Source organism: Pezoporus flaviventris, unplaced genomic scaffold (genome assembly GCF_033815535.1).
Source record: "Pezoporus flaviventris isolate CSIRO_AGI_PZ_B2104156 unplaced genomic scaffold, CSIRO_AGI_Pfla_v1 ptg000006l, whole genome shotgun sequence".
Lineage (NCBI taxonomy): Eukaryota > Metazoa > Chordata > Aves > Psittaciformes > Psittacidae > Pezoporus > Pezoporus flaviventris.
In genome coordinates, this window is record NW_026892554.1 from 1,359,296 (window position 1) to 1,381,324 (window position 22,029).

Sequence of the window (22,029 nt, forward strand, 5' to 3'; positions counted from 1 at the left end):
TTTTTAACTAACTGCTAAGTAACTGAAAATGGGGGTTTTCACCCAAGCAGCTGGGAGAGGCAAAATCAGCCCTGGCCAAGTCAAAGGTGGCATCCTGGTCCCATTCACAGCCAGCTTCCCATTGACCACCTTCTGCATCAAGGTGGGAAGCATCATGTCAGGCATGGGGTGGCTGAGGCAGAGGGGACCTCAATCCCAATATTCCTGTGGGAATTCTGATAGGAATTGCATGGTGTTAACTGAAAATAGGAATTGAGAGCAGTGCCCTTCGTGCATGTTAGAGGCAACCTCAGCCTCTCATCTTTGTTTGGATGTTTTTAGTCAATTATAAAGTGGTATTTAGATATATATTAAATCTATTAATATATATTAATACATATTAAATATATTTATTAAATATATATATATTAAATATCACAGAAACTCAGTGAGATGAATTCAGGAGAATCCCAGCCTGGTTTGTGTTGGAAGGGACCTCAAAGCTCCTCCAGCTCCAACCCCTGCCATGGGCAGGGACCCCTTCCACTGGAGCAGCTTGCTCCAAGCCCCTGTGTCCAACCTGGCCTTGAGCACTGCCAGGGATGGGGCAGCCACAGCTTCTCTGGGCACCCTGTGCCAGCGCCTCAGCACCCTCCCAGGGAAGAGCTTCTGCCTAAGAGCTCATCTCAGTCTCCCCTCGGGCAGGTTAAAGCCAGTCCCCTTGGCCTGTCCCTACAGGCCCTTGCCCAAAGCCCCTCTCCAGGTTTCCTGCAGGCACCTCAAGCCACCAAACTCTTTAACACTCAAAAACCCATTTCCATGCTTTCCACCTTCATTACAATTAAACCCTTCTGGGATGCTCTAAAAGGAGCCATCTCCATCCCAGTAAGACAGCAGCTCACGGGGGCTCACCTGTGACCATGCCCAGGGCAGAAGGTACCGAGGGGAAGAACGAAGACGCCCCGTGTCCGTCTTAAGATAGAAAAGTTTATTTTACAGTCTTATAAAGCAGCTTTACATGAAGCACAAACAAACGTTGAGCCATTTACTTTGTATAGAAACATAGTAGAACCTTTCCCGCTGCAAAAAGTCATGTCTGGCTGTATATAAAACTAACGTGTGCACATTGTGCTTAAACTGCAAAGTCTGTACAGCTTTACAAAGGACTACCCTTCACAAGAGCATCCTGTAAACAATTTATTGCATATTTAACACATGGTGGATACCCCACATGTAAAAAAGGAAACGTAGAAAAAAACCTAAGGGACAATTACAAGGTGAATGAAAATAGCAGCTTTCAGTGAATGTCTTGCACAATGAGGGAAAGAGCACTGTCACACTTGTACACTTGTGCTTGTGTGTCACTGGGTTGCACGTACCCATGCTTCCAATGAAGTCTATGTACAGTAAACCCCAGGGAAAGACTAAACAGGGCTTAATCCCCAAGGGCTTTGTCAGTTTGAGCCTGAAAACAGAGAAAAAAAAACCCAAATTAAGTGAATTTGATGAAATTATGGGCACCAATGTCCAAGAATCCTCTTCCACCGCACAACTGAACTAAAAGCAGTAACAGCAGAAACCCCACGCTACCTCTCTTGGGTGCTGCAACCTCTGGTGGCGGTTGCTTTGAGTTACCCGAGTGCTAAGGCCGACAACAACGCAATGGAGCTGTTAAGGATAAGGTGGTTTGAGAACACGATGGTGTTGGCCCGGCCAACCCACGCTTCTGAGCTCACCCATCCAACAGGGTCCGGGCTGACCCGCACCGTAAGAGAGCAACACTGCCATTCTCCAACTGGCATTCATTGAAACAACAGAACGAGGAAGTGCTGGCCTCCATAAGGCACCAAAACCATCTCTTGAGCAGTACCCAAAGAGCCTCTCTAGATCCTCCAAAGCCAAACTGGGCAAAAGAAGGAGGAAACGTGCGGCAGAAAGATGCTTGTGTTTGTCAAGGAAGCACGTCCTGGGGTTCGTGTGCGCGTGTGTGTTCACATGGACGTAACAAATTCACCTCTGCTACCTTTGGTATTGAAACTTCTCCTGTGAGAGCCACTCCTGCAATGAACTGACACGATCACAGCATGCATTTGCAAAGATCAAGTAACGAAACGCTTGCGTCTGCGAGAAACAGAGACAGCATCAGAAAACAAGGAAAAAGGAATCACGACGCCCATCGTCCTTGTGCCCAGCCTTCCGGGGATGCGAATGAGCTTCATCCTCAGCGTGAACGTCTTCAGCTTAACCCCCACCTACATGTACAACATGTAACAGGATCGGCCAGGACACTGCCCGCCGAGAAGGCAGAGGAACGGTGGGCGTCAAGGGCTGGCAACCAGGAGAAAGCAAGCTCCTGGTTTCTTCTGCATTGCCACGGGATGGTGGAAGCATTTGGGTTTGGATGCGTGTATCGGGTTATTGCACGGGTCCCCTTGCTCGCCTGGCAGAGCCACAAAGACAAAGCCCACCCCGAAGCCACCGCTGGAGATGCAGCGGCCCCTCACACCATGAGTAAGACAGTACGCAGAGGTGAAACTTGGTATTAAAGCACAAGTGGAGCTGGAAAGCCCTCTTGGGGTGATTTTCCTTCTTAAAATGCTTGATTTTGAACCTCAAGCAGGTTAAAAACGAAAACCACCCTCGGAAACCCTTCATTCATTCCAACCGAGCTTCCTGCACGCTCCTCAGGGAGCTCCACATCACACCCAGCGACTCGGGTCTCCCGAAGAATGAAGTTGCCAAAGCTCAGAGGAGCCTCTCAGGCGTAATTAAAACCCACAGCACAAACCACGGGGCACCAGGATGAGAGATCCCAGGTGCCCAGGAGGAGGTGACACCAGCAAACCCGATGGGTGATGGTGAGTTGGGCTTTACAACAGGGGGTGGCGTGGTCGCAGGCTTTGTGGCGTCCCACCGGGTTGTGCTTGGGTGACGGGACTCCGAAGCCTGGCACGCGGCTTGAGTGGCTGCTGTCCCCACGTCTGTGTAGAAACCATCCAGCGTCAGGACCTCCACGCTGGGGGGAAGACCACAATAATGGGTATTTTCACCCCAAGAATAGGACCTGCATTAAAAAAACACCTTTAAAAAGATACACTGACCACCACCCAGGCTGTAAGTTAATACACATCGACGGCGTTACGTCACATGCCCTGCTCCACCGTAGACACAGATAACCCCATTTTAGGAGGCCATGGACTAACGCTTCAGGCAAGTGCTGGACTTCAGAGACCTGTATGGCTTCTGCAAATGTCTTCCTAGTAAAAGGAAAAGAAAACCCCAACCAAAACCCACCCCCAAACTCAGGAACACCCAAGGGCTTTGCTTCGCGCAGATGGTTTCGCTGTGGAACGCTAAGGACAGGCTGAAGCTTCCGAATCCATCCGACCCAAACGTTTTCACACTGGAATGCAATGATTTCCCGAGATCAGTTTTAAGGATCACTTCTTTGAAACGGTCCATAAAAAAAACAATCAGGATGCCACCTCGGACACTGCAGCTCCGGGAGGCAGCAGGACCCAGGGGTTTGGTTGTGAGCTCTAGTTGTGCTTCGCCCGCCCGCCTCGCAGGTAGCTCTTCCACCGCTTGACGAACTCCTTGAAGATGGGCGACTCGTCAATGGTGCTGAGGAGCTGGAGCTGGTTGATGTGGGTGGTGTGATAGTCCCAGCGGGCCAGGTTGGGAGCGGTGCCGAGCATGAAGTGCCGGAGGTCGTAGATGGTCCCTGACCCGGTGTCGTAGAGGGGAAGCATGGCCTTGAGGGACTCCATGCCCCGCTCGTAGAGGACCCGCGCCTCCTTCCCCAGCTTCTCCCCAGCCGTTTCTTTCAAGTCATAGAGGCCGATTAAGGAGTACATGAAGCCATTGAGGACGAAGGAGCTGGGGGAGGTCGGGTACTCCTCGTACCAGTCGTGCCTGTTCATGAAGACAGCCTTGACGCCGCGCTGCTCCGACGGCAGCTTGTACGGCGCCGTGGCGCGCAGAGCCGAGCTGAGGAACGCGTGGTCCTTCGTCAGCAGGTACGCCCGCACCAGCGTCGAGATGGCCTGGCCTTGTGCCATGGCCGAGTACCAGCCCGGCTCCAAGGACTTAAAGCCTTCCCCCAGCTTCCTCGTCACCATGATGGGCCAGCCACCCCTCTCGTCCTGGTTCCTCACCAGCCAGTTGCTGGCAGCGAAGAAAGCCGCCATGTGAGCAGTGGCCGAGATGGTGACGTTGTCGAGGAAGCCTCTCCCCTTTGCCACCAGCCTCACCACTCTCTTGGGCATGATTTTGGTCTGCTTCACAGCTTTTGTGTTGGAGAGCCCGACGCCTTTGCGCAGGTCGGTCACCAGGTCTCTGGTGAGGGTGCTCCAGCTAGTCCTGGGGCCGATGCCGTAGTAGATGTCTCGGTCCTTAAAGGCGATGAGCTGGTTGTTGGAGACGTAGTGCACGGTGAAGAGCTGGTTCTTCTCCGTTGTCTCGAGAACCACGGAAACGCTCCCGTTTGTGATGAATTTGAGATCAAAGGAAATGATAAAATCTCGGGTGTTCCCAAGCTGCAGAGATATCCCCTCGGTACTGTCTGCAAAACAAACCAGGAGAGCCTTGTTCAGTGCTACAGCACTCGTTTCTCCTAAGCATTTAAGCTCTGAAGTGCAGCTTCCAGAGGCAACCCCTCTTACCAGGCGGGATCCAAAAGCTTTTAGGGCAGCCCATCAATAATTCAATCACATTTCTGTGCACATTCATGTATTATTTAATTAAGCACAAAGTGAATCCATGAGCAAAGGCCGACTCGTTTGCATCTTACATTAACGCGCTGCAGCACTTGGCTGCCGAGCAGATGTGCCAGGGGCTCCATCGACGGCTTTAGCAGATGCTTCTGGTACCTGATTGATGGAGGAGGGTAAAGGACACCAGAAGATCCAGGGTAAGGGAAATGGGGGGTTCTTCCTGCTGCCCGCAGCTGGCAGGACACAGGACAGGCAGAGCCAGACTTACAGGGCACATTAGCGCGACTTTCGTCTTTCCCAACCTGACAGTTATAGAATCATAGAATAGTTAGGGTTGGAAAGGACCTTAAGATCATCCAGTTCCAACCCCCCTGCCATGGGCAGGGACACCTCACACTAAACCATTTCACCCAAGGCTTCATCCAACCTGGCCTTGAACACTGCCAGGGATGGAGCATTCACAACCTCCCTGGGCAACCCATTCCAGTGCCTCACCACCCTAACAGGAAAGGATTTCTTCCTTAGATCCAATCTAAACTTCCCCTTTTCAGTTTGAACCCGTTACCCCTTGTCCTATCACTACAGTCCCTAATGAAGAGTCCCTCCCCAGCATCCCTATAGGCCTCCTTCAGATACTGGAAGCTGCTATGAGGTCTCCACGCAGCCTGATTAGTTTGATGCAGTAAAGGAAGAAAATAATATGGAAAGACCGATGCTAAAGTATTTATTAACCTCTGCGTTGGCAAAACTCAGTTTAATTAAAAACCATATAAATCTAGATAAAGCTCCCAGGCAATGCCACAGAATAAAACCCAGTGTTCTCTCGCAGGCTAGATTTTAGACTGCAAAATCAACTTCTCCCCCCAAAAGCCTCTATACTTGGCAGATCAAAGGGCTAATTAGTTTGTAAGGCTGCGTGCAAATCCTGTAGCTTTGAAGGCACAGAGGGATGATGAACACTTAAAGACAGGCATCTTCATTTAACAGCTTTCCATAGGGTAAAACTCTCCCACGCAAAGCAATTGTTTCCCTTCTGTACAGCACCCATCATTTTGACCCAAAGTCATATTTTCCAGTCTTTTAAAGCAAAAGCTTCATTCCTTTGAGCTCTGGAGATCAGCATCTGCTTCGGGAGGAGAAAGCAAGCGCTTTGCTACACATTGTGCTCCTATGAAGGATCTAATTAAAACAACCCCCACTCACAATTCCTGTCAAGTAAGTTTCATGGTTCCCTGTAAATAAATGCTTGTGTGATAAGGAAGGGAATTATAATAGAGAGGAGGGAAAAAAACAGAGCTTTGAGAAGAAAGGCTGCCTGTTGTTTGCACTGCCTTGAGCGCCTGCAAATCCCTTACTTAAGGCCATCTAAGACGAGTGGATGCAGCCCATGGCCTTCGAGCCCTGCAGATTACTCTGCCATCAATAAAGGATGAAGAGAGAATACATAAGAGATCTTTTAGCCTTCCCTCTCCCTGTATTTATCTACTACAAAGAGACGAGAGTGTTCGACAGCTCTTTCCCTGGAGATCCAGGCCTAAGGTGCCAACTGAAAATTACTTCATTGTCTTTTTAAGTAATGGACTCATTAATTCTAATGGGTATTGATTGAGGAAAAACACAATCCCTGCTTATTAATGAGCCTCTCCTAGCACAAAGGAAACTCGCAGGAAATAGTGAATTTCCCTGCTAAGTACGAAACAGGACATGGTAAATGGAAGAGATGGTAACAACGCATCTCACACGGCTGCAGGGGATGGGGAGTGCCTGTGTTCAGTCCCACATCATCCCCATTCCCCCCCCCAGCCCTCTGCAAATACCTACACACCATGGGGGCAGCTGCAACCTTGTTTAAGGCAACTTGGGTTAAGCAGAACCAAGACCTCACATTCTGCAATATCAGTTGCATCCCCGTGAAGAGAGTGATGCCAGGTCCAACCGGAGAGCTGCACGTGCTGAGCTGGCTCCAGGCTGAAAATAGACCTTCTCTCTCCTCTGTCAACATCTGCTTATCACACATCAGTGCTATTTCCCAGCTGCACAACTGGTTCCTCTTTTTCTACTTCTTTTGTTGCTGCTATTCTGAGGCAGGAGCTGAAAGGCTCGGGAAACGTGACTGCAGCTTCTCACTGCCCTCCCTGTGTGCATCCACCCATCGGGTCACGGAAGTAGTGTTGGGAAAAGCAGTGATGGGGAGGAAAGAGAAGACAAGACAAACTCCAGAGATACAGGAATGAGGTGACGTTCTCAGGTAAGTTCTTACGGATGAGGAGTCACGGAGGGTAAAAGAACACACATTAATCCCATGTACCTAAAGCTCCCCACGCACCATCTGTGCAAATTAAAGGCTTTGCTGCCCCGCTGGGGAGAACCCACCTGGAGCGATGAACTGCTTGACACTGGTGAACTTGGCTCTGTCAGACACTGTGGACAGGGAGCAGCCTTTGGGCACCGTCCACTCCGCAGACCTGCTGGCTCTGTCCTTCTCTTCGGCTGTTTCATACACCTCCACGTGAGGGGGTTTCTCGGTCAGGTTCTTACTGTAGTGACTCAACCCGTACTGTGCAATCTGGATGGGGTAGAAATAGCCTTGAGGGCCCCACTGCGTGGATAATGGCACACCTGCAAGAGAAGGAAAAGGGGGACGTTATCAGGAGGCTTTCAAAGACCAGCGCTTGCAGCTCTGCACACTTCTCCTCCACAGCCCATCGCTCCTTTACTCCTAGCAAGTGGCATTCCCAGGCTTCACCATTAGCTGGGCTCAAGGAAAGCCGTGTTCAAGGAGTGAATTGCTCCCTGGTCAAAGCAAAGCAGATTTGAGTGGCAGAGGAAGTCCTTATCGTGGTCTCCCATACATTCTCATTTACTGAAGCATCACACTTGGTTTAAAATACATTAAAAAAGCCCTAATAGACATTTTTCCCCATGCCCCAGGGACCACTCAGTCTCCAAACGATGTTACATCCAACATGATCCCTTTAACGCCACATCAATCTTTGCAAACCAAGTGCATGTGTTACTGCTGGATTTGGGGAAGTTACTTGATGCTAAAGGATCAATTCACCCCGCATCCACGAATCCGCTCCAATTACCTCGGCTCCCCCAAGAGCACTACAAGCACAGTCTGCAGTGATGCCTGCAGAAACCAGCCGGGCTCTCTCCACCCAATACCAGCACAAAATGCCCCAGTCCTTCCCCCCCAAGCTGTCCCTTGTCTTCAGAGGCACAGCTCCAGCCCAGCTGTCCTTGGGATTAACCCTCCTCACACAACTCGCTGTTGTTGGTGCCCTGTAGCAGAGCACGCTTCTTCACTCTTAATTCTGTGTTAAGGTGAGTTAGATTTAAGAATCTGCATGACCCATGAGAATCCCAAGCTGGTTTGTGTTGGAAGGGAACTTAAAGCTCTTCCAGTTCCAACCCCTGCAACGGCCAGGGACACCTTCCACTAGAGCAGCTTGCTCCAAGCCCCATCCCTTGAACACTGCCAGGGATGGAGCGTTCACCACTTTGCGTCTCACATGATGGCAGCAAATATTAGGAACCATTTCAAGCATTAAAGAGAACTTAAATAACCGGACACAAACCTTCAACACCACTTATGCACTTCACTCTGTCCCGAACCTCCACGTTGTAGCCCTCGAAGGACATGAAGACCCCATCGGGGTGGTAAGGTGCTCGCTGTGTGTATACTTTGGAGTAGCTATGAGAGAATTCAAACCTGTCATAACCATCGTACTGAGCAATTTTCCCATAAACCTCAAAGTATTTCTCTACCCAGCTGAACGGCAGGAAGACCTCGTTGCCTTCCCTCCTTCCTTTAACGGTGTGCTCGTCATTGATCAGACAGTCTATCTCCTCGTACTTCAGCCCCGGGCCTTTGTTGAAGCCCCCTGCGATGGGGGGAGCCTTCTGCTGCTCCTGGGGGGATGCCTCCTCGCTCTGCTGCCGGGCCAGGTCGCTCTCGGAGGCGGCAGCTCGGCGCTCGGGGCCGGGCAGGCTGCGGGGGAACGGGCCGGCTCTGTCCGAGGAGCATCGGTTCCAGAGCAGCACCATCACCAGGGTGAAGAGCGCGCAGATGATGATCAGAGTCTTGTAGTTGACCCGAGCTGCCAAGCAACGCATATTCACACCATACCTGCAGGACAGAGAGGGGAGAGGTGCGTAAGGAGTGGTGCTCACAGCCACAGCTCTTGGAGCATCACTGAGGGCCCCATGTGCACACCATGGTAGCGGTCGGTAGGAAAGGGACAGGCAGGAGCATAGAAGAGAACTTGGGTTTTCCCAGTCCTCCATAAGCAACCAGATCAAAACGTACCAAGTCCTGATTCACCTCTTGGCTGCGACAACGCCACCGAATGCAAAGGATGCAAAGAAAAGGTGGCAATCACAGGGCAAACACTTCTACAGAAAAAGCTTGATGGCAGCGAGCTGCTCGGCAGCTCTGGAACCAGAACAAACCCTCAGCACAGCACCAGCGCATAAGGGGAAGAGAAGTCCCTGAGACAATGTCATCACCATCTACCCAGCACCGTGGAAAAGGGATTTGCAACAAAACAGCCCTCCAATCCAAACCTGAAGCCTGGAAATACTCATAGCTGGCTCTGCAGCTGAAGTCACAGAGATACCTACAGGAAAAGGTAGGGGATGGAACCAGCGGCCCCAAGCCATGAGCATCCTAGAGAAAAAAAGGAGGGACTGGGAAAGTATGGGACTTCCCTGGGGACAGGACCTCTGCAGACATGCGTGGGGACTCGTGTTGTGGTCCCCAGGAGAAGGCAGGAACTGTGTAAACCCCCCTTGGGATCTTCTTTGATTACTGCTTCTTTTTGTGAGATAAACCTCCGGGTGCACGAAGCACCTCCAAGACCGGTGCTACAGCTCAGCACCTTACCTTAGGAGCAAGGATACAGGTGTCAAAATAAACCCGGCAGCTGATTTAAGCACACTTGCTCAGAAGAGCCTACTTTTGCCACAGCATCATGGAATGCTTTGTGTTGGAGGGGACCTCAAAGCTCCTCCAGCTCCAACCCCTGCCATGGGCAGGGACCCCTTCCACTGGAGCAGCTTGCTCCAAGCCCCTGTGTCCAACCTGGCCTTGAGCACTGCCAGGGATGGGGCAGCCACAGCTTCTCTGGGCACCCTGTGCCAGCGCCTCAGCACCCTCCCAGGGAAGAGCTTCTGCCTAAGAGCTCAGCTCAGTCTCCCCTCTGGCAGGTTAAAGCCATTCCCCTTGGCCTGTCCCTACATCCCTTGTCCCAAGCCCCTCTCCAGCTTTCCTGCAGCCCCCTTTGCAGGACTGTTACATGCTCTCCCTCCTAACACCTCCTTAAAGGGATGATTCCTTCACATGACACACGCATCGCAATGAAGTTTTAATCCCATCGTTTAAGTGCAGCCCCATCCGATGCCCCCAGGGCCAGGCAGCTTGTGCAGCCCAGGAGGGCACAGCAGTGCTCAGGGCTTCAGCGAGGACCCCCTAGCTCTCACAGGTAGCCTGGTGCTCAGCAGGAGCTAACCACACAGCAATTAAAAGGAGTTTCCTCTCCAGTCCCGCCCCCCTCTTTTTAAATGGAAATAATCAGTTACCTCTCCCCAGCTTGATGCTGCAGCCGCACTGTAAGCACCATCTGGTCATTTAAAGCCGGACTTTCAAAGGCAAGTGGTGTGTTTTCCGAGAGCCCACTCTGCTACAAGCTTTCAGAGAACATAAATTTATGCCTAATGGTATTGTTATGGAAATGCTCACAGACGAATAAATCCAATTTTCTGCCTCAGCAGATCATTTTTAGTGATGATGCTTTCGGGATGACCTCAACAACTTCGCCCCGCTCCCTTCACACAAAAGGGGTAATTCACTTTTAAGCAGGGAACAGCATTGCTGACACACTTCACCCCCGCCTATAAAACTCGGAATTAGTTAAGCCATCTGGATTACCAGGGGATGCGGATGGAGGGAAGGGGAACACCATCACCATAGCTGTTTGCATCCCTGTTACCATCGCTCCATGGTTTTAAAGACTCCAGAGCTGCAAAAAGGCCCTGGCTGTGCTACACACAGCTTTGATTTCATTTTGGTTCTGCTGCTTTGGATAAGCAGACAACTGGGAGGGTGCAAAGTGTTTCCTATGCTGGCCTGGCAGCGCCAGGGATGAGCAGGAGATGCTGCAGCTCGGGTCCAGCTGCATCCGCGCTTCCTGGCAACGCTGCTGAAATATTTAGTTCTTATCAAGTATAAATGAAGTGAAGAGGACTCGGGGAAGCAGAGTATTTTCAGGGAACCATGGCATTAAACATCACCAGTCACTGAAGTATGAGTGCAGCAGAGAGGCTTATCATGTTAAATGGATAGATGGAGTTTTATTCAACCGCAGAATAAAAAGAACTGGGGTTTTCAACAGCAAAAAGAGGTAATTTAAACCCACAAAGGGCCTGTGGTAAATTGGTTTATTCCCCTGCTGCTCTTATGAAAAGGATTTCATCATACCCTACTTAAAAGATTTAAGGGGTTCAACACTGCAAAGTAGTTTCAGGTTATGAAGTGACACATAGACGAGACCCACAGTTGTGTTCTCCTCATTTGGCTGCAGGATGCACTGAGCCTCTCCAAAGCACCAAAACATCTCCTACCTCTGTTTCAAGACATAGGCTGCTCATCATAAAAGCCAATCCTTACCCCTCAAGTAACACTGGAGCCACAGGTTTAAAAGGGAAAATACTTGTCAGAAGCCTGCCTAGGATTCCTTTATTCCTGTGCTGAATCACTGGGCTCCAGGAACGGATGTACCACGACAATGCAAATAACCTATACATTAATACTTGTGTAGCTTGACACTGGTTGTGCTTACGCAGCTGCTGTACAACTCACCACAGAAATGATAAAATGCAATGAAATGGCATTTCCTACAGAGCAAGCAGGTTTTTAAACACATCCCAAAGCAAGGATGCAATCAGAGAAACTTAGAATCATAGAATAGTTAGGGTTGGAAAGATCCTCTGGTTCCAACCCCCCTGCCCATTCGAGTGAGATGTCAAGGTTTGAGGCACTGGGTTTAATATAAAGAGCAAGTGGGTTAACTAAAAACTAAACCTCACTACTGCAGCTTTGTTAACGATGCCTGAAAAAGGGACAGATCTTGGAACTCCGTGCTGTGAATTAGGAATCCAGAGTCCCAGCTGTGTACCCGAGTGACAGATTCAGTTCTGGTGCTCAGTTCTTACATAAAACCACATTATTCACATGCTAAAAATACCTCTCTCACCAAGTCCCTCCAAGACAGTTTTTGATCTGTAAAACTGTGTTGAATGTATTAAAAGGAAGAATTTCTCTCAAGCCCAGGCCACTGACAGGCTCCTGTGTACCCGGCCCAGGAACCATCCCAGTGCTTCATGTGGCATGGCTCAGCTTCACAGCCCAGGACCAACACAGAGCCTCCTCTCCTGGATATAAGCATCCACTCAGGGCATTTAGGCCTTTGGATGGGGCTTGGAGCAAGCTGCTCCAGTGGAAGGGGTCCCTGCCCGTGGCAGATGGCTGGAGCTGGAGGAGCTTTAAGGTCCCTTCCAACCCAAACCATTCCATGACTAGGCTTTGTCCCCTTGGAACAGGGTGCCCAGAGAAGCTGTGGCTGCCCCATCCCTGGCAGTGTTCAAGGCCAGGCTGGACACAGGGGCTTTGAGGAAGGAGGGAGGGGAGGATGCACTCCAAAAGCCCTTCTGCTTTCCCAGTCTCCATCGACAGATGTGATGAATGCATTTCAAACCCAGCGGTGTGGAAGCAGGTAACCTGCAGCAGAACTCAGACTTACCAGCCCCATCTGGTTCCAGACAGCAAGACCGAGGCACTGCAGGCTATTAACAAGTGCCACGTTCCGACACTGGCCACAGCAGTTTGCACAAGAGCTGGTGCATTCCACTCAGGCAAGAGGCAAGAATCACTTACAGCTCTCCAAGGTCCCAGCGATGCAGGTTACCGGTGACAGTGGGATGAATGCAGGCAGGAAAACTGCTGCTGGCCATGCATGTCTCTTTATTTTTAACCCTTATTCCCATTTCACCTGGGTGGCCCCGACACAAACTGCGTGTTCAGAGAAGCAGTGGCTGCATCAGTGCTGCCTTGCCTGGGTTTTTGCTCACATGACATGGATCAGCTTTTAATAAACCAGATCAATGATTCTCCAGCCAACAGAGATGACTCACATTTGACTTGAATTAAAAGCCCCCCAGGCTGCATCACGTGCAGCAAGAGCCTGATGTCCACAGTTCTGCAGCCACCCTCCTAGCACGAGCAAAGAGCAGGGTTTCAAAGAAGGGTTTGGGTTGGAAGGGACCTCCAAGCTCCTCCAGCCCCAACCCCTGCCACAGGCAGGGACACCTTCCACTGGAGCAGCTTGCTCCAAGCCCCTGTGTCCAACCTGCCCTTGAGCACTGCCAGGGATGGGGCAGCCACAGCTTCTCTGGGCACCCTGTGCCAGCGCCTCAGCACCCTCACAGGGAAGAGCTTCTGCCTAAGAGCTCATCTCAGTCTCCCCTCTGGCAGGTTAAAGCCATTCCCCTTGGCCTGTCCCTACATCCCTTGTCCCAAGCCCCTCTCCAGGTTCCCTGCAGCCCCTTCAGGCACTGGAGCTGCTCTCAGGTCTCCCCTTCAGGAGCCTTCTCCTCTCCAGGCTGCCCCAACCCAGCTCTCTCAGCCTGGCTCCAGAGCAGAGCTGCTCCAGCCCTCGCAGCATCTCCATCTGAAGCTGGTTCAAGATCCTGGACGTCTTCCTTAACGAATGAGGAAGGACTCCAGAACCACATCACTGAGTAAGTTCCACAGGAACTCGGGGCTTGGCAGCAAGTTAAAACCTTCACGTTTAAATCCTCCGTGTTTAAACAATAATCACCAGTAAGTTGGCCATGGAGCTCCGGAGGTCTCTGTGCCATCTAAACTCCCCAGCTCCCTGTTTGCTCAGCAGGAAGACAGGCAGCGTTTTCACTTCAGACCAGGGATTCCTGCTGAATAGAGATAAGCCACCTATTTACTTTGAAGCCTCTATGCCAGACTAAGCTATTTAACACAGAGAGAAAAAACCCACCCTGAACAGTGACTGCCGACGTGAGATAGATTAAACTCGGTATCTGAAGAGCAGACACTGCATCACTTAACAAAACACAGCAACAAGACTGAAACTTCAATATATACCCAGCCCTAAATGTTATACTCGGCTACACCCAAATCTCAGGCATTTTCAGCCCCTGTTTCCTGCTTATTACACACAGCAAAACACTCTTTAGGCTGACATGAGCTGGAAGCGGGGTGGAACCGTGACAGCTCATCGGTGCGATGGGATAGAAGAATAAAAACACAAAGAACTCAGGAACTGATTTCAAATAACTGTAGAAAATGCTTTCTGATAACTGCAGTGACATCAACCCTTCACAGCCTTTGCCAAGGCGTAATTATGTCTTCAGATGGGGTATTTATGAATGAGCAGAACGCTAACCTGGCCCCATCGAGCCAGCCTCGCTCTTACTGTTTTCTCTCTATCTGCTTTGCTCAGCGCCTGTGTTCAGTCAGTATTTAACACCCAGCACATTGTCAAGATTGCTTGTTTTCTCCCTTAAGCACCAGCAAATCACAAGAGCAGGAATGAATCCATCCACCGTAACTGAAGCTCGATTACCAGCCTCGCCACCGGTTCTTTAGCACAGATTTACTGCCTAATCCTCACCACTTCCAGAGCTCCATCTGGGGATGATTACACAGAGAGGATCTAAAACATGAAGTGAAGAAGCCACATCCAAAGCTTATCCTACAGTTTTTCAGTCCAGTTAGAGCCTAATACAGTTTTATTTGTATCAGCGTATTATTAAGCATCAAAGTCTGTGGCTGTATCATATCCTAGAATGGTTTGGGTTGGAAGGGACCTTAAATCTCATTCAGTTCCAATGCCCTGCCATGGGCAGGGACACTCAAAGAGGGGAAGGAAAAACACTGAGGCAGGCCAGGGAAGAGCTTCCCGAGATCTCATCTCAATCTCCTCCTCTACCTAAATTTCCTTAACACAAGTTAGAGCAAAGCATTTCCCCAGACAAAAGCAGGATTTCAGTGACTCATGGGCCTCTGATGGTCACGCAACCAGAAAGGTTTTATAACAGAAACTGGGAAAAACACACTGAAAACCAGCAAAAATCTTGCACACTTCATCGCAGTGCAGGGGACAAGCTGCTTCAAGACTCGACAGGGCCAGCCTAAGCCCTGCTTTCAACAGGAGGTGGGGCTAGATGATCTCCAAACGTCCCCTGCAGCATCAGCTTTTCTATGCAGCCACAGTAAGATGCCCAGCCTTAAGAGAGCGCATTGATGGCTCCACACGAGGACATGGAGCATTGGAGCAAGGCCAGAGGAGGCCATGAAGCTGCTCCAAGGGCTGGAGAAGCTCTTCCCTGTGAGGCGCTGGCACAGGGTGCCCAGAGAAGCTGTGGCTGCCCCATCCCTGGCAGTGCTCAAGGCCAGGTTGGACACAGGGGCTTGGAGCAAGCTGCTCCAGGGGAAGGGGTCCCTGGGTTGGAACTGGGTGAGCTTTAAGATCACACAGAGGCAGCTCTCTGTGTCCTTTGCTTTCCTGACGACCCGGACAACAACGCCTGCAATATCAAGCAGCCAAAGCTGCACGAGCTTCCTTCATTCCACAACAAACCTGTTTATTTTGCTTCCAGCGTACGCTCCGAGAGCCCTTTCACATGAACAGAAAAGGAAAACCTTTTACCCTGGTGCCAAGAGAAGCAGCTCCGTGACGCCGAGCGCGTTAGACCCATGACCTCCTGCTGCCCAGGAAGCCCCAGGTTCACTCTGTGCTTTTCCCTCCCTCCCTCCCAGGTTCCCTCCAGGAATTCCCACTAAAAAAATCCTGATTATCCAGAAGAGCAGCATTTTCTCCCTGCCATTAAGCAGCCCGACGCGCTCCCCGCATTCAGTGGGAGGAGAGAGCAGTGTTTTCTTTCCCAATGGGGTACCGCAGGCAGTAACCGCACGGACCGAGATGGAGCCACTTGTGCTGCCAACTCATTACAACGCCTACAAGAATCCAGTACAAAGTGGGCTCCAAATTACAGCTCCGACAGCTGGCAAGCATTTGGCATGCCTGCTCGCGTGCAGCCCTCAAACAAAAATAGAAGAGCCCTTCGAGCCTGAACGCTGCCACCATTTAAAGAGAATGGGCAGGAGCGCTTGGGGAGGGCACACACCTCGCCCCAAAGAGGACACAGCTCCCAGCAGGCAGATGAGCTTTGAAGATGTGGTCCAACATCTTCACGAGAGCATGGTTTTGTTTGGGAAATGCTTCGTTAAGTTCTGCACTTCATCACAACTTACCTTCCACCGAGTGATGGATACGCAGAGCCCGCATCCAGCGGCGCTCCAAGAGGCAGGGTCACAGCAGCAAATGCATTAGCAGTTCCCCCCACGCGGCTTCTAAGTGCTCCCCTGAAAGCTCCACTCTCTGGGAAGCCCAAAACCCCACAGCTTTGGTTCACTGATGTTTACAGCTTATTTTTGGCACAAACCACTTACAGCCATGCTCCGGAGGTACAAGTTGCATCGGCTTTTTCTTTCACTGTGCAGAAAGCGGAGGTTAAGGAAGTAACACTGCTCATAGCAGAGAAATAAATAAAATCTGCTTGAAATTCAGAGGAACTGGCTAAAAACACCTCATTTTTCTTGCTTAGCAAACCCTGGCACTCCGTGCAGATGGTGCTCCAGGAAGGAATTACTGATGGTAGTTACTCAATCGCAGAATTAAAGGTTCCAGGAAGATTCTGCTGCTTCACCAACTCAAAGAGAACCAGGATAACCATAAGTAATGCTGCTTGAAAGCTTCAGTAAAGGGATTTTGCCAGGAAAGTTTGAAGCTTCGAGTATAGCTTTTCATGGGTACTTTCTCCTAGAGTCCACTTAAAAAACTCACTGGAAATACTATGAGGAAAGTGCATCGTGTCATATATTAGTACTGGCTGAACATCAATAGTGGCAAACACAAGCTAGGCAGCAACATAAAGCATAAAGTTTTCCATGCATAGTGGTCTGAAGAAAAGAGAGAGAGGACAGAGACTCTCTGTGATGGCCACCTCTGGGTTTCAGAGCTTGGCTTAGATGTACAATGGCCACATAAGCCAACGTGATGGGCACCAGAAGCATCTGGATGATGCTGAAACGAAGCAGCATCCGTCTCCAGCCCCACTTCTGAGCTGTCTAAGGATCAGCACCCAAAAACATACACACTAGGTCAGGGTGTCCAAGCTGTAGGGAACAGGGTCAAGGCTCCCAGGAGCAGGGTCTCCAATCCATGAGATGTCTGTTTCTGAGGAGAGGCGCTGTTTGCTTCTCCTGGTCCTTCACATCAAGCTCCGTCTGGGACTTCAGCCTCCAAATAACAGCCTGTCCTGGCAGGGTTTATGTTTAGACTCTGGCATTAACCCTGGCAAGTGCGTTGGCAACCTTCTGCTTCTAGACTTTTCCATATTCAGCACAACAGAGATGACTCAGAGGCAGCAGCACCAGTGCTGGGGAGCTCCCGATAACACAGATCCTGGTTTATTGAAGTTCCCCACAAAGGCTGGGCTGCCTTTTCCGTAAGGCACAACAGGAACTTCAATTCTGGCTTTCAGAATAGAGCCCTCAATGCATGTAATAAGGTATGAGACAGCTATCCTTTTCTCCCACCTTTTGCAGTCCTACCTTTCAGCCCCTTCGAAGAGCTGATGAAAAAGGAGGGCGGAACAGAATTAGAAGTGATCTGAAAACACGCTGAAAGCTCCTTGACAGCAAACTGCTTTGGCTGCAAATTACTCTGCATAGCTCTGACAGTGAACTATTTACTTTCAAGCTCAGGAGGGGGTGACCATGAAACACCCAATAGATAAATAAAGTTACCAGGGAAAGGTCGGAACCGCTGCGATGAGAGAAAAGGTTTCCAGAGAAGATTCCTCTCTTCAGGAAGAGCCGTGGCTCAGCAAAGCAGGAAGAACCACTGCATGGGCAGACATGGAATATTCCTGTCCCTGGCTCCTTGTTCTGCTGACTTCCAAGGTTCTTTGGTTCTTCACTTCCAATAAAACCAGGATGCGCACCTACAATCACTGCGGACTTGTGTATCCAACACAAGGTCAAGCAGGGTTTGTAGCTCTGAAATCCTAGCAAACAAATGGAACTGAATCAAGCAAACCAGCTTTTCTTTGTGGGGAACAACTGCAAGATCTTCAGACTGCTTGTTCAGGGAGATAAGAGCCACAATGCCCACCTGGCTTCAGAAAAGCACCCTCCTCTCTGCTCTGCAGCTCTGTTCGGGAAGGCCAGGGCTAGTTTTGCCAGTTGGAGCAAACAACAGAGTCCATTCGTAAAGACAGCAGGAAATACCAGACATGAACATTGTACTGCACTGCCAAATTCCTCATTTTTGAGGCTTTTTTTAATGCCTATCCCTGCCTGGAAAATAAATTCCATTTTACAAGCATTCTATCCCCATATTTAAGCACCAGGATCTCAGTTCTCCTCCTATGTGTAGATAGGTATATACATGGGAACAGCTTCTAAGTTGCAAGACATGAAGCAAACCTCCTGCTCTGCACTTCTGGGGATGCAGCCAGAAGCATGATCCACTTTGGGTATCACATCAGGACATGGGTGATGCAGAGCGCAGCAGCAGGGATGGATGCACAGGCACATTCCCTAGTGCTCTCTTCCATGTATCATCTATCCCACATCTCCCCAGAGGCACTCTCTGTGCTCGGATATCAAAACCAGGAGTGACAATCAAAGTTATTTGGTTGATTTGGTTTTTTTAATGGAATATTTATGTCATTTCCTGCAGCAGTCAGTTTGATTCCATCCCAGTTTAATGGACTTGAGCAAGTTGAAGTGGTTTGTCCTTTGGAAAGGCAGCCTTGCAGAAGGGTGTCCACACATCCCCTACAGAAAGTCCTTTTCTTGATGTCATTCACTAGTAAAGAGGTAATAATTGTATTGAAATAAGGAAAACCAACTTCACTGTGCTCTGTGCTTTACAACATTTAGAAGCAGTTAATGGAGGATAGATGTTACGATAATGGCTCTATTCAGTTTATCCAACAGCTTGAAGTGGAAGCTTGTAAAGTTGCTTTTTGTGGCAAAAAGAGCTCTGGATGCATTCTGCTGGCTGCATCTTTCCAGTCTGTGCTTTAGAACTCAGGTTAACTCACGCCTGACCCAACAAAAAAGCACTAAAGATCAATTAAGCTCTCAAACTCTCTTCCAAAGCACGTTTCCCTTCTCCAGCTCAACCTCAGGACATAGTAATTCAATCCTGAAAAGAGCCTCAGCCTTCCAAGGAAAAAAAGGTGTGGGGGGGATTTTCCTTCATCTGGATATCCTGGAACATAAGAAATGGAACACCCTGGCAGTGCTCAAAGCCAGGCTGGACACAGGGGCTTGGAGCAAGCTGCTCTAGCGGGAGGTGCCCCTGCCCCACGGCAGGGGTTGGGACTGGATGAGCTCTAAGGTCCCTTCAACCCAAACCATTCCCTGGTTCTATGAATCAAAACAAGCAGTTCCCAAAGTGCTCAGGAGTTTTGGCTGGTCCCTCTCCGGACATCAGGCCTCTTGTGACTCGCCCTGATAGCACAGAGATGCCCCAAGCCTATTCTGACATTCATGAGCGCACAACACAGCCTGGTTTTGCTGCCTCCTGCCACCTTCCCATAATTAGGAGAGGGACCACTCTGCCCCTGCTGGGGTGAGGGAGGTTTGGATTTCTCTCTCCGGAGTGGCTGTGACAAAGAGGGAACCCATGGTTTCTTCTCTATGGAGAGAGAACGGGCACCGGCAGCGCGCCCACAGCATTCCCACGCACCGGCCTGCGCTCCCCGGGCGGGAATGGAGCCGCAGCTGCACTGAATTGCTTCTCACAGGCTAGAAAAAGAGATGAAACGGCTCCAACCTCCTTGGGTTCACAATGGATTCTGAAGATGAGGCTGGCGTAATTCCCATCTGGATAGAAAAGGGCTTTTGATAACGCTCGTGTGCGGGAGGCAGCTCTTTGCCTACATGCAAACCCCTCCGTTTGCCAGGGAAGACGAGCAGCTTCCCCGTCCCTTCCATCACACCCTTGCTCTCTATATGGCAACTGTAACGAGCACTGGACCAGTTAAACTGTACTGATAAAGAAAGCTCTTATCATCAGGTTAACATGAATATCCTGATTATACACAGCCATTCTTCCTTATGGAACTCTGCTCTCCATCAGCCTTTGTAAGTAAGACCTCCCCCTGCCTCCATCTCAGTCATTAGGGGACTGAAGATGCCTCAACTGCAGTTGCTTTTACTCAGGAAAGAAAAGGATGCATGAAGAGACAATGCTCAGCTCCAAATGCAGCTTTACAGTCAGCCTTAATCCAAGGGGAGTCTCTAACAATCTTTGGCTCCACTCCTCAAGATAGATTTTAGCTGTTCTTCCTGTTGCAATACACCAAAGTATAATCTTCCAACAGGATGCTCACTACTCTTTGACAAGTGGCACTCCAAATTCTTCAAGCTCTAAATGCTGGGCAACCCACAGAATAGAAAGCTGCAACCCAAACTCCTTGCTCCTGACAACATAATCTTCCTGCTTTTCTTCTTGGGATCAGTATCATGCAAAAATCCCTGGAGTCAACCCTAGTGCCTACTAATACCATTAGACAAGACATGGAAAACGGATACTTCATGTGTTTCAAGAGAAGTAACTGGCAGTGGAATAACCTCGATCCTAACAAGCACAGACTGATTTTGGTTTGTGGCTACACGATGGTTTCCATTTCCTCTATGGGCTCTTAGCTTGATGGGATTAACTCTAGCTGCAGGCCCTCCAGCAGTACTCCCAGTTGGATTTTCACATGAAAAACCACAAGGGATGGGGCTCTTGGAGCTGCTGTTACACTGGGGTTGAGGGGTTTAATACCTTCAGTGCTGCCAGGATGGACTAAACATCATGCAGCCATTAAGGACTCTCAAGCTCAAGGATGCTGTGATGCCCCTTGCAGCAACCATCTCTCGTTTAAACTATTTCAGCAGATACACAGCTGCTGCCATTAAATTCTCCTAAACAACTCTCTTCCCTAAACGCCTGTGAACATCCCAGATGAGGTGAGCCGGACCTGGCTGCACATAAGACTCCTGGGCCCATCCAAACCCTTGCACCCATCACTGTGATCACCTGGCACACGCATGTCACCACAGGATTGGGAACCTGGTGCTCAATCTCCTCTGCTTTTTAAAAAACCACATATTACAACAGGGTGAGTAACTGAGGAGAAAACTACTGTCTCCTTCAGCCATAACCACCTTTTCACCAGGAGCATGATCATGCTCAGCAATCACAGACCCCGACCTCGATACTCCCACCAAATACTTTGAGTAGCCCCAGTTAAATCAGCAAAGATGCATTTGATGCCCTCTGAAGACATCAGAGTACATTGTCACAGAAGCTGTGCAATGTAAAACCCAAGATTTACCTACTACTCCTTATAGAATTCCACTTAAGAGAAAGCAGCCATTAACATATAACGAGCAGGAGAGGCAGTTCTGTTATTCAGTTGTTTTCCTGCAGAAAGAGGCCACGATTCCCTCCATCTCCCCTGGCGCTTCAGGTAAAAGGGAATGATTTGGCATAGATGTGGGGTCTTTGATCGCTACTCTGAGACTGAATCTAATGGACCACAAACTACCAACCTCTCCCTTGTCGATAAATAATGTATGAATATATATTCATACACACAGATCTAATGCATTGGGACAGCAAGTCAGACCCGGCAGAGAACTATCCTCCTCTTCTCCCAGACAGGTTAAATCATCGCTCCTTTATGCATCCATTCCTGCTGCTAAAAGCAGCTCTGGTTTGTGGCTTACCTGTTCTTTCCGACGCAAGTTCTGCAGCAGGAGGAGTCGATTTTCCTGTTTTAAATAAGCTGCTGTGAAACCTCAACAAGCCCAAAGCCCTCTCTCCCTCACAAAGGTAGGCAGCACCACTACTGCAGGCTTAAGAGGGAGGGGGGGGCTCAAGGTAAGAAGGAACAAACAGGAAAGATGCAATCAAGCTATTCTGGGGAGAAGCAAAGCAAAACCCACCCCCAAACCCTTTCATAATCCCTCTGAAGACGAACCCAATTCCACATGGGCAACTTCCAAGTGTGACACGTGGCCACTGAGGTGTCCATGACTAAAGTGATGCTCTCGTTTTCCAAACCCACACATTTTCCAATGACGGCAAGCCTTGCCTTAAAGACACCAGGGCAGCAACTTAACAACCACACAGAGGATATGCTCCAAAGCCAAGACAAAGGTTCCAAA

The 22,029-nt window shown here is 49.8% G+C and overlaps 1 protein-coding gene across 6 annotated transcripts in view; it reads right to left on the bottom strand.

Annotated features, from left to right (window-relative positions):
• Positions 1–946: 946 nt before the first annotated feature.
• Positions 947–22,029, bottom strand: part of GLCE (glucuronic acid epimerase) — a 41,219-nt gene continuing 20,136 nt past the window's right edge. For 3 of the 6 annotated variants that reach the window (XM_061446536.1, XM_061446535.1, XM_061446537.1), the window contains 3 exons: positions 8,276–8,826; positions 7,068–7,313; positions 947–4,543 (listed from right to left, as the gene is read on the bottom strand). In XM_061446536.1, coding sequence (XP_061302520.1) covers positions 3,519–4,543; positions 7,068–7,313; positions 8,276–8,813 — 1,809 coding nt within the window. In that variant the 5' untranslated portion in view covers positions 8,814–8,826 and the 3' untranslated portion in view covers positions 947–3,518. Of the gene's footprint in view, positions 4,544–7,067; positions 7,314–8,275; positions 8,827–16,950; positions 17,286–22,029 lie in introns of those variants that run through there. The other 3 variants (XR_009742097.1, XM_061446538.1, XM_061446539.1) reach the window with 3 other exon arrangements.